The 14,966-nt window shown below is 27.6% G+C and overlaps 1 protein-coding gene across 1 annotated transcript; it reads left to right on the plus strand.

The window, feature by feature from the left end:
- Nucleotides 1-12,219: 12,219 nt before the first annotated feature.
- On the plus strand, nt 12,220-12,884 carry LOC114119176 (uncharacterized). The gene is made up of 3 exons (XM_027980667.2): nt 12,220-12,312; nt 12,378-12,699; nt 12,769-12,884. Exons 1-3 carry the CDS (start codon nt 12,231-12,233, stop codon nt 12,818-12,820), a joined length of 456 nt encoding a protein of 151 aa, XP_027836468.2. The 5' UTR covers nt 12,220-12,230; the 3' UTR covers nt 12,821-12,884.
- The last annotated feature ends 2,082 nt before the right edge of the window (nt 12,885-14,966 follow it).

Raw genomic sequence — 14,966 nt, forward strand, 5'->3', positions numbered from 1 at the left:
ACACTGTACATCGCAGTCATTAGGAAACAATTTTAATATTATTATAATATTTTAATATTTATCATCGTCAATCTGCGTTTAGCACAAATAATATTCGTTGCTATTCGGCCGCGGCGTCCAAACGATGGCATTTTAGGTACACTGGTCCGACAACGGCGCCGCGTCGCATTCAAAATACTTATTATAGTACAGAGCGTTGGACGCCGAAGAGAAAACGTATCTTTACAACAACAAATTGGTTCTGCCAAACACGTTCTCGGCGTTCTCATAATATTATTTAATGACGCTGAGCGGGACGAACGTTATACTAACCTACGTATTACTTTAAAAAAATAAACATAGTAGTTCTGTTTACGCATCGTATTTTTGCATCGTTGTATATTATTTTGATTAATTATCTAATTAAATCATAGCTAGGTATATCATATCGACTATTCCGATGTAGAAATATTATTATAATATAAAACATCATAAAAAAATTAAAAATAACAAAAACAGTATTAAATCTTAACTTATATACATTAAAAAAAGTAGTCAAAATAAGGTGTCATTTACATACATGTAAATAGCACGAAAATTAATTCAAGGTCAAGCGCCACTTTTCATAAAAGTTACAACTGTAGTATTCATTATACCTATTAAAAAATTTTATATCATCATTTACATATTAAAGGATCATTCAACTCATTAAATTTTCTTTGGCTTAAATTAAAGTACATTAGTACATCCGATGACGAAATAAATGATACCACTAAAATTAATTTGTGACAATCCGTTTGCTAGTTACGGTGATTTTTAATATTGCGCGTGACGTCACAAATTCGTTCGCCACGGCCGGTCGCGGTGGTCGCACATATAATACACGGCAATATTTATCCATTTTTGGTTTAACGTAAAATAACTGTTAATGAACTTATGTTTTTCGAATGAATTAATCAAATGTATTTAAATTTAAGAATACCTCATAATCATCTTTCTATTCATATACAATTATATAACATTTTCATTTTAATATTAATGAAATAATAACAATTATATTATAAATTATAAAGCTCCACTGTCAATAACTCATAAGAGTACTGCTAAGAGTTTATTTTTAATTTTATATAATTTAATTGATGATGGATATCTTTAATTTTGTATTAGTAGTAAGTACTCAATAGTAATTAAACCAAAATGTGATGGAATTATATACGAATGGAAAGATTATGAGGTACTCTAAAATCTTAATTTTATGTGTTCATTCGATCATTCGAAAAAAAAGTTCATTAGCAGTTAATTTAAGTTAAACCAAAAAACTGGGTTATCTGTAAAGTCAGTGATAACGTCATAACGTCATAAGAAAACATTGATGAAAAATTGCATACTTTTATAAAATGAATTGAATTATTATTAATGAATAATTAATTAATTATTATTATCATTCCTTTGAATAATACAAAGGAGGAGCTAATTGAAAATTACAATTTTTTCCATAAATTAACATTTATTTGCATTCGTTAATTCAAATATTTTTTTACTTAAATAATACAGATTAATTTATAGCTGCGCGCGCAGCCGCTCAGCACGAACGGAGAATATTTTTTGTTATGTTCGAACAAAGCCGAACGTTCGGTTTAGGCGGAACGTGACCATGAGTTATGCTTTTTCATGCATGCAGTTGGCATTTATCGATTTATAAGACGTTATCAAGTCAAAATGGATAAATATTGTCGAGAATTATATAGCTGCCGCGGCGAACGAATTCGTAAACGTCACACACAATGTAAAAACTCACCCTGACTAGCAAACGAATTTTAATCATTATCCTAGCGAGACTATAAATTCTATTTATTATGATAATAAAATAATTACTAATTTTTTGAGTTGGATGGTCCTAATTAACTGAACCTATTGATAATTTGATAATTTATTAATTGCTTCAAAGAATTATTAGATATTGTGATTGCATGGAGAACTCATTGCAACTATAATGTTTAATATATTCGATCGAAAATAGCCGCCGTCAATCACTCGCTAAACAGTGGAAAATATATTCTAGAATGAAAACTAAGCAACAGCAATATGGTAAACACTAAATTCCATTAGAAATATAAAATTATAATATATAATTATCTCCTACAACAGCAGTTCCCGACCCATGGGCTGCGAGCAACGTATTATGGTACCTACAGTGGCCGTGAACCGTGTAATATTAAATAGTATTTACATTTAAAATAAAATTATTATATATTTTTGTCGTGCACCTAATAATATTTCTGGTTATAATAATATTTAATCAGTATTAACTATACAGCGTACAATAAGTGTACGATTAACGGTATCGAATGTTTTAATGTAGTTTTATATAATATATATTATACACTATAGTTATATTGATTCGTGTATAATAGGTGTGCTGTTAGTGGGCCTCGGAGATTTTTTTACAAAATTTTGGGAAAATGTTGGGAACCACTACGCCTACAGCCTTCGGAGTTCATACCTCATCGCTGTACAACGCTCACAATATACGACACAATAGACGGCCGCCCCATATCGATTAGACACGCTGAAAGAAGACGAACAGCTGAATTCCAACAAAAATACAACAAACGTACACTGTATAACACAATAAGCCACTCGCAGCCACACAAATCCACCCTACAATGTTACTAAAGAATATTCTAGATTTCGAACGATAGAATAACCACCCTCCCGGGTATACGTTCCCACGCATACAACATCTGCTCAGCAGATTGTGTCGTTCGGAATTCTTATTTTTGTTACCTGCATTATGAGGGATGAACATATTTTTCGAGAAAACGTTAAATCAAATGTTTTATTACTGCGACGCGCACAGTTCGTATGTGATAAATATATTTACTTCTCAAACACTGAACCGACCATCAATATAATATAATATTACGTAATACGTAAAACGTATATTCTATAATAAGTTTACCAACCAATTATTATAATATATTAATATAAATTAAATTGTATAACCTATATAAAATATAAGATATACGTGTAATAGCAACAGCTACTAGCGGACAAATTCCACGAATTACAATATGTCTGTATATTATTATTATTTATAAATACGTTTATAATCGTAATTTTTAACACGAAAAATAAATGAACCTTCTATAAAATATAATTTGACAACGTCACTACGTCAGATTATTAATAATATTATAACCAATGTACTTTTTTTATATTTAAAAACTTGAATAGCCCACAAAAGTAATTAGTGCGTGTAAAAATGTTCAACGTTTATAGAATACAGAAATTACAATAATATACGAAAAACCTGCTTTTTTTAATCTATAACTTATAAGTGATGGTTTATGTTACAGTGAAAATGACGGATGATGGTGATATATTTTTTACCCAACGAGATTTATTTAATTTATTGTAAAAATGAAAGTGTTAATGCAAAAATTTAAAATATTCGTTTGATTTCTTTGCAGAGGACGTGCGTCACTAAAACACGTGTTCGCGTGCGATGTCTCAAAGTAGCATTGTTTGCTATATCGACGGATATAAGAAAATTATTATCATTCGATATTTTTGTGTACATAGGTCAATCGTTGTAAAAATTAATTTTAATATTATCGGTCAATCGCGTAATAAATTATTACGAAGAAACAATAAATTATTTATTTATTCTTTGAAGCTTAGACCTTTTTCTTTTTTCCCCATCAAACAATTCTTATTCAAGAGACCTATTAAATTAAAATTTCAAATGTAGTTCACTTGTTTGAAAAGGTTGGCGACCACTGATGTATTTATTTACATATTCATAAATAAAATCCATTCATCTATATTTTTGTATAAATTCATTGGTAAAATAATATAAATAAAATATTATAAAACAATATTAGGATTATTTTATTATGATTAACAAGAAAATACCCCAAATTATAGAAAGTTTAGTATCAGAAAAAGCAATTAAAAGCGCTCTATGCAGCTTCCAACTTTTGCGTAAAATCGTGGTCACCCCGCCTTACCGCACCCGGCTAACAACTGTACTAACTATACTAGATACGAGCCAATGAATCGAAATCCGAAGCGCTTTTCAGTTTCTGTCAATGTAAAATATTGACAATATATTATATTACTACCTATATGAACTTTATTTGTTAATTTTCTTATCTATTACTATAAAATAATAATATAGATAATGAAGTATGATGAGGTACTGACGAGTTAGGGCTAGGATTTATACATGAATTTACATGTTTTTTTTCCTTAAGTCCAAATTAATTGGTTGTCTGCAGATTTTTCCACGATTTAGCTTATTCTCGTTTAAATAGAACCAATTTTTTCGCATATTTTGAGCACAATGCATATAATTACATGTTTATAGATTTTTGGGATTTTGATTTTTTTTAACTTAAATTATCAAATTTTTTTAATTTATTGTTAATTATAAAGTAAATAGTGTTTTTTTTTTCATAAAATCAATAGTTTTTGATTTATCTGTCGAATTATTGTAAGTATAGAATATAAAATATAAATATTACCTATCTTATCTTAGTCGGACGACCGATAGAATTACTGTTAAACGACGTATATAGTGAGACAGCACAGAAGTATTTAATTTCGTTAGTACGTCGTGTGTTGCGTAAATGTGTGGACATTTATACTTAAAAATTTGAGCGATTTTAATAACAGTATCAGTTTTATAAAATGCCGAAAGTTCAAAGAAAAAGTGTCAAGTTACGTCTATTTATTGAAGAATTTTCAAGTGACGTTTTTAAAACAGATAGTAAAATATTATATTGTATTATTTGTGATCATGCCCGTAACAAAGTTTTCAAGTAAACGGTAGTAGGATAAATACACTCAAGCATAACAAAAGTATTAATTAAAAGCCAAATCTAAACAGTCATTCATTAAAAATACATTATTAGAAAACCAAAATAAACAAGCAAATTTTCTTCTAGATTTATGTCAAGCAATGTTAGAATCTGATTCACAGCGGTGAATATAAAAATGAAGAAGAAGATATTGATATTAATTTAACTCCTGCAGGAGAAATCTCGTCATTTAAATATGCACCAATGTCAAATAACTTCGTGTGTTGTTTTGTAAGTATACAAATCTATTTTACGTTCAAATTGCTGGTCGTTCGTAATTCAAAATTTGAAACAACATATCATAGTAACATATAATAATAATACAATATAAACTAATATTTAATGCAATAATAATAAATTATGAAGTATAATAAATAATAGTATTCTAGAAATAATAAAAATTTGTTTTTGCATATTTTTACATATTTTACAATTTTTAATCTATTATATCTAAAATAAATAAACTTAAAAATGTTAATTTTCATATTGTATCATATAATAACATGTTTAAAATATTTTAAAGTTTTTAATTATGATTAATTAGGTATAAAAAATACGTATTTATTTATTCACTCGAAAGCTATTAATAGTAAACGCTAACCAAGTTTTCCGAAAAAATTTTCCAAACCTAATTTAAATTCTTCGTGGTGTTTAATCGAAAGCAATTTTCTTACATTTTTAAATCCTATATAATTAAAATTCTAAAGCATTAAGAGTTAATATTTAAGTTAACTTTCTACGACGAACTTAAATTAAGTTTCAAAAGTTAAATCCGATAAATAATTAGAGCCGAGCCATACTATATAGTGCGATTTTAATGCGCGTTACCGTGTGCCGCCGCTGTATACTGTACGGTTTTGCGTTTTGTGTTTTTCTCGCAAGTTGCAATAGTTTAGTTTTTAAACGTTTTATATACGGAGTGCGTTTTCATCTAGCCAGAGCCCAACTTAGGAGGGGGGACTAGGGGGGCTGCAGCCCGGGCCCCGATATTATTTGGGGCCCCGGGCCAATGTTAATATTTAATTATTAAAGTGGCATTTAAATAATAATTAATTTTGGGGCCCCATTAGAAAATTTGACCCGGTCCCCAAAATTCCTAAGTTGGGCTCTGCATCTAGCGTTTTTGACTCGCGGTAAAAGGTTTTAATTATGAGGTTTACCATCCAAGTACCTCGCGTCAAACACGCTTAATATGAAAACGCACTTCATAACATAATAGAGGCGCCAAACCAGTGCGACAAGACACAAAACCTTAGCGTACAGCGGTGTCACGCGGCAACGTGCATTTTTGTAACACTAGTTTGGAGCGCTCTATTTTATATGGAGTACGTTTTCTTGGATAGCGTTTTTGACGTGCGGTACTTAAGCGGTAAACGCGTGTTTTTACCGCTCTATAGTGCGACTCGGCCCTTGAGGATAGCCGGTACAATTTAATCATATTTTTGTAAAAATATAACTATGACTATCAAATCACCTTTTATGTATAAGGTATATTTATTGTTTACACAACGATTGCTATAGAAGTGTACAAAGGACCGTATATGAATAAGAATAAGTGTTAAGTATCATCTTTATTTTTAGCCGTGTAGCCGTATAATCATTAATGGAACGTAGTATAACTAAACCAGTACTTAGTCCATATATTCCCTAAAATATGGCGTAATGGGTCTATATATAAGATTACGCACTCGCACACACTTATTGAGGAACTTAATAATATTAAATAGACTGTATAGACTGTTGGTACCAACAGTTTCCAAAATATACTCCCTATACACACTTTGTTAAGTATTATAATACTGCTGTTTTAATTTATTAAGTGGGGCATGTTCAATGTTCAAATATTCTGATAGAGTCGGCTCAATTTATTATGTCTCTCTTTTTACTACTATACCTTTACCACCACCCAATTTCTCAAACAATATTGTGTCCTGCAAAGAAGACTACCTACTCTAAAAGAAATGCAACGGCAGCTGGATCCAAATTCCTTTACAAACAAATACCATACCCAACTGCTCTGCAACTACCCTCACATGCGATTATTATTGATTGTCAATCGTCACCTAACAGCTGCAGGTAGTCCATCGTTGTTGTCAACATCGAAGAATATCATAAGGAACGTAATACTTTTAAGGTAAATATTTAAAAATTTAAAATATAATTCTTACAAATAGTATAAATAATTTATATTATCAATACATATTTAAATATTAATCAATATACTATTTGAACTCTTTGAACATTAAAATAAATATAAAAGAACATAATATGTTCTTTTATAATAATATTTATTTATTATATATTATATATATTATTATATATTTATTATATTTATTATATTTTATAATAATATTATAATCTGCACTAGGAATCGTATATGATTCGTATAAATAATGTGATTTAAGTCTGTAATGCAATCATGTTCAAGGCGATTGTAAGGAATTAATTTTTTTTGTCTATACCTGTGTTTCTCAACTTTTGTATTATAGAGGGCTGCAGGCGACATACTTAAAATATTTCATAATTTGTGACATAATAAAAAAATAAAAATAATAGCTAATATTTAATTTTAAATTTTAATTGATAAAGAAAAATTAAAAATAACAAAAAAAAATCGGCGTAGTACAATTTCTCACGATTTCCCTTTTTATGATGTATATACGGTTACGCGTGCAGTGCCAACATAATATGTAACATAGAAGTATAGAACACGATTTTGACTATTCAAAGGCATACGATTGCGGTAAAATTGGATGAGACGTTGTCATATCATTTATAACAAATTCCAATTCATTCATCGGGCCGATGTCTGAAATCTCGAAATATATACGAATGTACATTCCACTGGTTGTCGTTTGCGTATCGCTATTGTTAATTTTGACCTTTTTTGTTAGACATTTGTGCATCGTTCGAATTTTTGGTACATCATTTTCGTATCATTAATATTTAACACGACAAATACAAAGGAGTATATTCAAAAGTACTATTTGTTTTCTAACTTTTCTATTATTTATTATAGTGTTTAATTTATTTAATTACTTTATTTTATTTTTACTCAAACTATATGTATATTTGTATTTTAAATATGACTGTAATGTACCAACAAAAGTGTTCATTTCAATATGTGCATTTATATAATTATGACTACAATTCAATTGGATTACTTCAATTTATTTTCAATTATTAAGATCTATTTATTACATACCATTAAATTGTAATGAGTAAATTATGTACGATATTTTAGCATGGGTAAACAGACGATGCGCAAATGATATACAGCCGCACATTCGCTACTAACATAATCACTCAGCCTTTCCGAACTTGTATGGCGAATTTAATTTTCCATTTTAAAAAATAAATTTAAAATATTAAGATCGGAGTTACACGGCGTTTTGCCGCATTTTTATTACTTCGGCGTTTGCCCGCCAAAACGCAAACCGGCTTGAGTTTTCCACAGCGGATGAAAACACGGCGTATTACATCGTAAAGTATAACCTATAGCTATTCCGATATAGATCAAAGCATTTTTAATTCGACGGAAAACGTAGCGGAATACGCAGTGTTCAAAACGCGGCGGAATACGCCGTGTATAGTCCCGTCTAAAAAGGCAATACACTGGTTGATATAATTGATATAAACACTTGTCTATAGTCTATACCAATAAGCAGAAATAAATTAACCATAAGTACTGTATATTTCCCATGATCTAATAATAACTTTTAAAACTATTTTATTTTATTTAAATATTTTTAAAATTTTAGAGAATTTAACTAGGTACATATTTTTATTATAAACTGATAAAACGGCTTCATTCGTGTGTATTTTTTATTGTATAATAAGAATATTGGTGTATGTGTGATGCATGAGATTATTTCTATCAGTAACTTCTCTGAATAATTCTTATCTATACGACTAACAAAAAAAAATAGGTTGCAAGTAGCTGGAAACCCGCTAGCCGCCGTGCTGCATAATATATATATATTATATATATACGTGTATTGGCGGTGAATAATTATTATTAATTAATTCATTTTCTTATTACTCAGTTAAAGTATTAGAAGAACCACTATTTCAAATTTCAAGTTCGCATGTTGTGTAGTTTTTGAGATATACAGCGATTAATGACTGAGTGGTATTTGGCTTATTGTACCTATGTATATACATAAGTTTTATTTAAGAGAACGTTGTACTCGCTGTGTTGTCTCCGTCTTACACACGTACATCGTACAGCACATTTTCGTTCACCAGTTTCAAAAGTATGCTGTTATTTGATGCTATAAAGTGAATTGACCTATTATGTAATTTAAAAGTAAGATTATTATCTATGGTCCCACGTAGCCTTTTATTGATATTATTATTTTTAAATTATGACTTTTTTGAAACTTAATATTTTAAAATGATCATAACTTACTCAAAAATAATAATATCAACAAAAGGTTACGTGAGGCCCTAGATAATAATCTTACCTTGAAATTATATAATAGGTCAATACACTCTATAGTATCAAAACGAACAGCATACTTTTGAAACTGGTGAACAAAAATATACTATGCCGTACGTGTATAAGACGGAGACAACACATGCGGGTACGACGTCCTCTTATAAGAGAATATCGCATATTCGCATGTGTTGTCTCCGTCTTACACACGTATGACATAGACAAAACGCGTTTACGTAGTCTGAGTAGAACTCACTCAATTTTGGTTCCAGAGTTAATATACCTATTATAAAATTTAATTGTGACAATATTCCCAAGGGTAAAACGCTGCGGTTTTAAAAAAAAAATTTAATTTTGAAAAGTTAAAGTTCATTTAAAAATGTTGACATTTCGCATTTCTAAACGTTATAATATCGGTAATAATAGAAAAAAACGCAGCGTCTTGCCCTAGGAAATATTGTCACAATTCAATTTTAACATAGTTGAATTTACTCCAGAATCAAAATTGAACGAGTTCTACACAGACTGCATAAACGCGTTTTGCCTATGTCGTACGTGCGAAGTCATCATTTTTAATCTACTCGTATTCAACAAGGTTTGCTATCAACCAACTTATAAGCAAATAGCCAGTGCCCGGGTTAACGAATTTTTAAATTCCGCTCTTTACACATTTATCCACCGTAAAAAATAAATTATATTAAAAATAATACAGTTAAAATAGCTGTTTTTTTAAAAAAAAAAAAAATGTAAGATTTAGGTATAAAATAAAATAAAACATATAAGTTTATATTAAATAAACAATAAAGAAAAAATGTTTGAAATAAAATAGTAGTTACGAGTATTATAAATTAGGTCTTTTTCAACCAGTTTTAAAAAGCTTCTAATATATAATATAATATATGATGTATGAATCGGGAAGTTTTATTTGCATTATTATTCAAATAATACAATATTACATTAATTTTTTTTTATCATTTACAAGTTATAATTTATACATATTTTTTTTAATCAAAAATGTATAAATATTTTATACTACTTTTTCATTTAAAAAGTAACTTTGAATTTTAGGTGTCGTAGAAATAATTAGTTTGATTGTATCATCACTTCGTTCAGAATCTAAAAAATCATAAAAAATGTCACCTACTGGATTTATAATATGACCATAATAATATATTTCAAGGGGTAATTTACCTATATTATTATATTATTGTATACACCTCTTATACCAGTTATAACACCAGTGGCGGCTACAGTAAATTTACCATGTGTATCCAAATTTCTAAAATCTGTGTACACCCACCCACCAACAATTATTATTTAATAATTTCCCCATAACCATCCAAAATCATATGTATCCGTCGATACACTTGATGTATAGGATAGTCGTCACTGTATAACACTTAAAATTAAATTATTAATACATATTAATATCATGAAATAATAATTTAACCAAAATTTAAAGAGTATTTATCTAATGAACTATTTTCTAAATGTATAATAAAGTAATAACTGATGTAGTGTATGGTTATACTATTAATAATAAATATCTATATACGAACAAAGCATTTTCAAAAGTAGCTTTCAAGCTTTGCCTTTTTTTTAATAAGTATACAGATATACAAGAAATTGTTTTTTTTTTAAATTTTTGATTATGTCCTTAGTAACTATCTTTGATAGATAACAAATATTAGAATAATATCGACAATTCCTTCAAGATTAATAAATAACTACATAAAATATTTAACAATAAAAAACCCGCAAGAAAAATCCTAGAAGAATATATCAGTACCTAGTTGAGTAGTATATTATTTAAGTTCCACTATAAGGAGGGGCTTTTATTACAATTTTATTGACACATCACTTGATACGGAAGGAAGCTTATAGGCTTAACAAATTGTTTATGTTCTCAACTTTTAAATTGAATAAAACAATTATTTATATATTATTATATAGTTTATACAAAACTTATAGTTCCTATACCTAAGTGATTATAATAGTATATAAAATACTATAATACCTATAGTTTAAATTTTGATCTAAAAATCAATAAATCATAAAATTGCATTATACATTACGTATATTATATTATATATATTTAGTAGAAACTATTAGAATTTTGTATAATAATATACATAAAATAAAATATACCTTAATAGGTATTTTAAAAGTAAAAATTAACAATTTTATTATACTAAAACAAGTTAATGATATAGGTATTGTAGTGCGATGCAACCACGCATAATTCGAAGATCATTTGTAATTGACGTACAAAGTAATTCAACGAAAGGACATAAAAGAAAATTATTTGAGGAAGCCAACATGTATACAACAAATGATGAAAACGATTTTGTTTTAGGTATTTATACAAAATAGTCTCAATTGAATTAATAAATAATAATTATATTATAATAATTAATGTATTAACAATATCATTTTAGCGTATGGAGGTCACATTGATAGAGTTGTATTACTTGGAACAAAAGAATTTTTTCAGAAATTATGTACTGAAAACATAATCTTTATGGACGGTTTCAAAATTAATTTAGAATGTAAATTATTCAATTATTTGTGTACTTTCCATTGCTTTGTTGGAGAAAAAATAATAACAACGGTAATAATAATTTTATTCTAATATTGGTTTTATTTTTAATTATGTTAAAGATTATTTTTATTTGTAGACATATGCATTATTATATGATAATAGTAAGGAAGCATACTCGAAAATGTTCCAAATCATAAGGTTTGCTGCTAATAATTTTAAAATGAAGTTTAATCCTAGTAACATTTGTATTGATGTGAACCTCATACCTGCTATTGAAGAAATATTAATGGAAGAAATTATCATTAAAATATCTTTATATCATTATGCAAATTCCATATGTTATAAAGCTAATAGCTTAGGGCTATCACAAAATGATGATTTTAATATAAAAAAAACCATACGCCGTATGTGTCTTCTTGCTTTGATCCCTGTTGAACAAATCGATGACATCTGGATTAAAATTAAAGAAGAAGCCCCACAAAACGAAAGTAATAAAAACAGTTTTATTATAAATTCAACTAATATTTTATTAATAAATATAATTAAAATTTAGATTTATCGGAACTCATAAGTTATATTACTGAAACATTTATGATTCCAAATGGACGTCGCGAGTTTGATAAAACTGTATGGAACCACTACAACACAGAAAATATAATAAAAACTATAAACCTCCAAACGGGATGGAACGATTTTATTGATGAGGATATTAATAAATCAGACCTGTCCATTAAAAATTTTGTTCTTAAATTGAAAAATAAAAATCTGGCCTTCGAAATGGAAATAATTACAAATCAAACAAAATCTAACGAATTTTCAAGTATTCCTAAAAAATTCAAGACCCTAGAAGAACAAGTTAAACATGCAAAAGAAAGGTAAATATAATAATACAATTTTTATTATGTATTTAATTATTTTAAATTATCTTTAAATTATAATTGTAGATTTGAAAATGGGACAACTTCTACAATAGAATACCTAGATGAAATGATTTGACGTATTGAAAATAGAACCAGTCCAAAAGGCAGCCAACTATTTAACTTGGTTTTATAAATACACCAATGTATTATACTCGTATTTTTTATAACATATTAAATAAACTCTATTTATACTTTTATACCATGAGCTAATTCATACTGTCATACTGATATAAGATAAGGTGGTAATGACTTTACTACTTTAATTTAATACCAGTAGTAACAATAATATAATCAAGACCGTGTAAGAGGAGGGTTTTGGGGATTCAATCCCCCTCCCCCTGAAATATTTTATAGTTAATAAATTTAATTTCAATATTAAGTAACTTAATTATAATAATTTACAAAATAATGAAAATATTATTTGATTTAACCTCCCCCCTTCGATTATTTTTATAAGTTGAGTATTTAACCAATTTTAGTTATTTACAAATATATGAGGATCAATTATGTTTTATAAAAATAATCAAAAAAGATAGACAAGTGGGTTTCGCTCTACTGTAGGTACAGTACTAAGTAGGTGCTGAACGAGTCACTGAAATGGATGTTAAATTTGAAATGAATGTATATCATTGTATATGAAAAACGATTCTGAACAGAGACAGTCTATATATCACTAAATATATTATTTCATGATTTGTTTTAGATTTTCAGAAAAATGAATGTAGTGATATAAAAATAATCAATAATTTTCAATAAAAAAAAATATTCGCAGGGGCAAAATTTAATACAAGTTTCTATAAAAGTTGTTCTTATTACTGTATAAAAATAATAAAAATACAGACATACAGTCATAATCTATTTTAATATTATTTAAAGTTCATTTTTATTTTACAAAAATTTGTTAAATCCTCGAAAATTACAAATTACTTAGTACATAGTTAGAAATTCATAAAAAATGTTTGTTATAGCAAAAAATTTAAAAATAATCTTCGATTTAAAAATTTAAAATTCTTCATAAGTTGTCCATACTGGTACTAAAAAATCTAATAAATATACCCATTTTTATATACATTCATAGAATAAATTTGGACGAAATTACGTATTTTGAAGACGAATAACGAAGCTAATTACCTACCTATTTGTTATTATTTGTTGTAATTCAAAATCAATATTCGTGGGTATTTAAAACTCATATACATATAGGCTTAATTAAATTTCAAATTTGTATAGGTATATAATTAATTATAAATTTATAACAATATGTTCGAGATCATGAAAATTTAACTTTAAAAATGTAATGTCTAGAAATTAGCACACTATTATTGTATGCAGTATGCTGCAAGTAATACAACTTGATTCTATTTACACAGCTTTTATTTTTTTAATTTATAATTAGAATGTACATGTATGTGTTAAAAAAAAATAGGGGCACTGTCCAAGTTTGGGGTATTAATTATTCCAGGCTCGACCGAAAATTGAAGTCTACGCCTATGAATACAAAAAGCATGTATAAATAAAATGTTAGGTACGATAGAAGCCTAAATATAAATTGAAGACTCCGGATTAAGTACCTATTAGATAAATGTTGGCTTTATATATTTATGCTACCAAAATTTTTCAATTAAAAAAAAAACTTAGCTTATTTAATTCACGCAATTTTACATTATACTGTATACTTATTAAATCCTGCAGTATAGTCAATAGTCATACACTCATAACGATAAAATAAAGTTTAATCTAACTCTCTATTGATTCATTTTGCGTTGTCTACATTTTTTTCAATTAATAATATAAACATTCAGCCCAACCCATACTCTTATATGAAATAAATAATAATAGGTATTTATATGATATATTTTACATTTTTTTTTTAGTATGTAATAGTATGACATAAATTTTAAAACAAAATTAAAATGTTTGTACACACAAATTGTAATTACTGGAAAGGTCTAGGGCTCCGGGGCATTGTCATGTCTTGGCTGTCTTGCCATCCTGTAGTCTAGAGCGAATACGATAATAAACCACGATCTTGTGCACCGAACAATGGACGGTACCCGGAAAAAAAGCCCCGGAAAAAAAAGCCCCATACCATATTATGATTTATCCAATTAATTATAATCATAGTATCCATAACCATTTTTTATTTTTTTTATTTTTATTGTAAAAATGTAAATAAGATGAATACATATTATTAAAATAAATATAAATATAAATTAATTATA

This window comes from Aphis gossypii, chromosome X, assembly GCF_020184175.1.
Source record: "Aphis gossypii isolate Hap1 chromosome X, ASM2018417v2, whole genome shotgun sequence".
NCBI lineage: Eukaryota > Metazoa > Arthropoda > Insecta > Hemiptera > Aphididae > Aphis > Aphis gossypii.

Bases quoted from the DNA above. Each gene is read 5' to 3' on its own strand.
- LOC114119176 (XM_027980667.2), top strand. From the start codon at position 12,231: ATGTGTCTTCTTGCTTTGATCCCTGTTGAACAAATCGATGACATCTGG. The intron at 12,313-12,377 runs GTAATAAAAACA...ATTAAAATTTAG, and splicing joins AGAAGCCCCACAAAACGAAA to ATTTATCGGAACTCATAAGT. The intron at 12,700-12,768 runs GTAAATATAATA...TTATAATTGTAG, and splicing joins GTTAAACATGCAAAAGAAAG to ATTTGAAAATGGGACAACTT.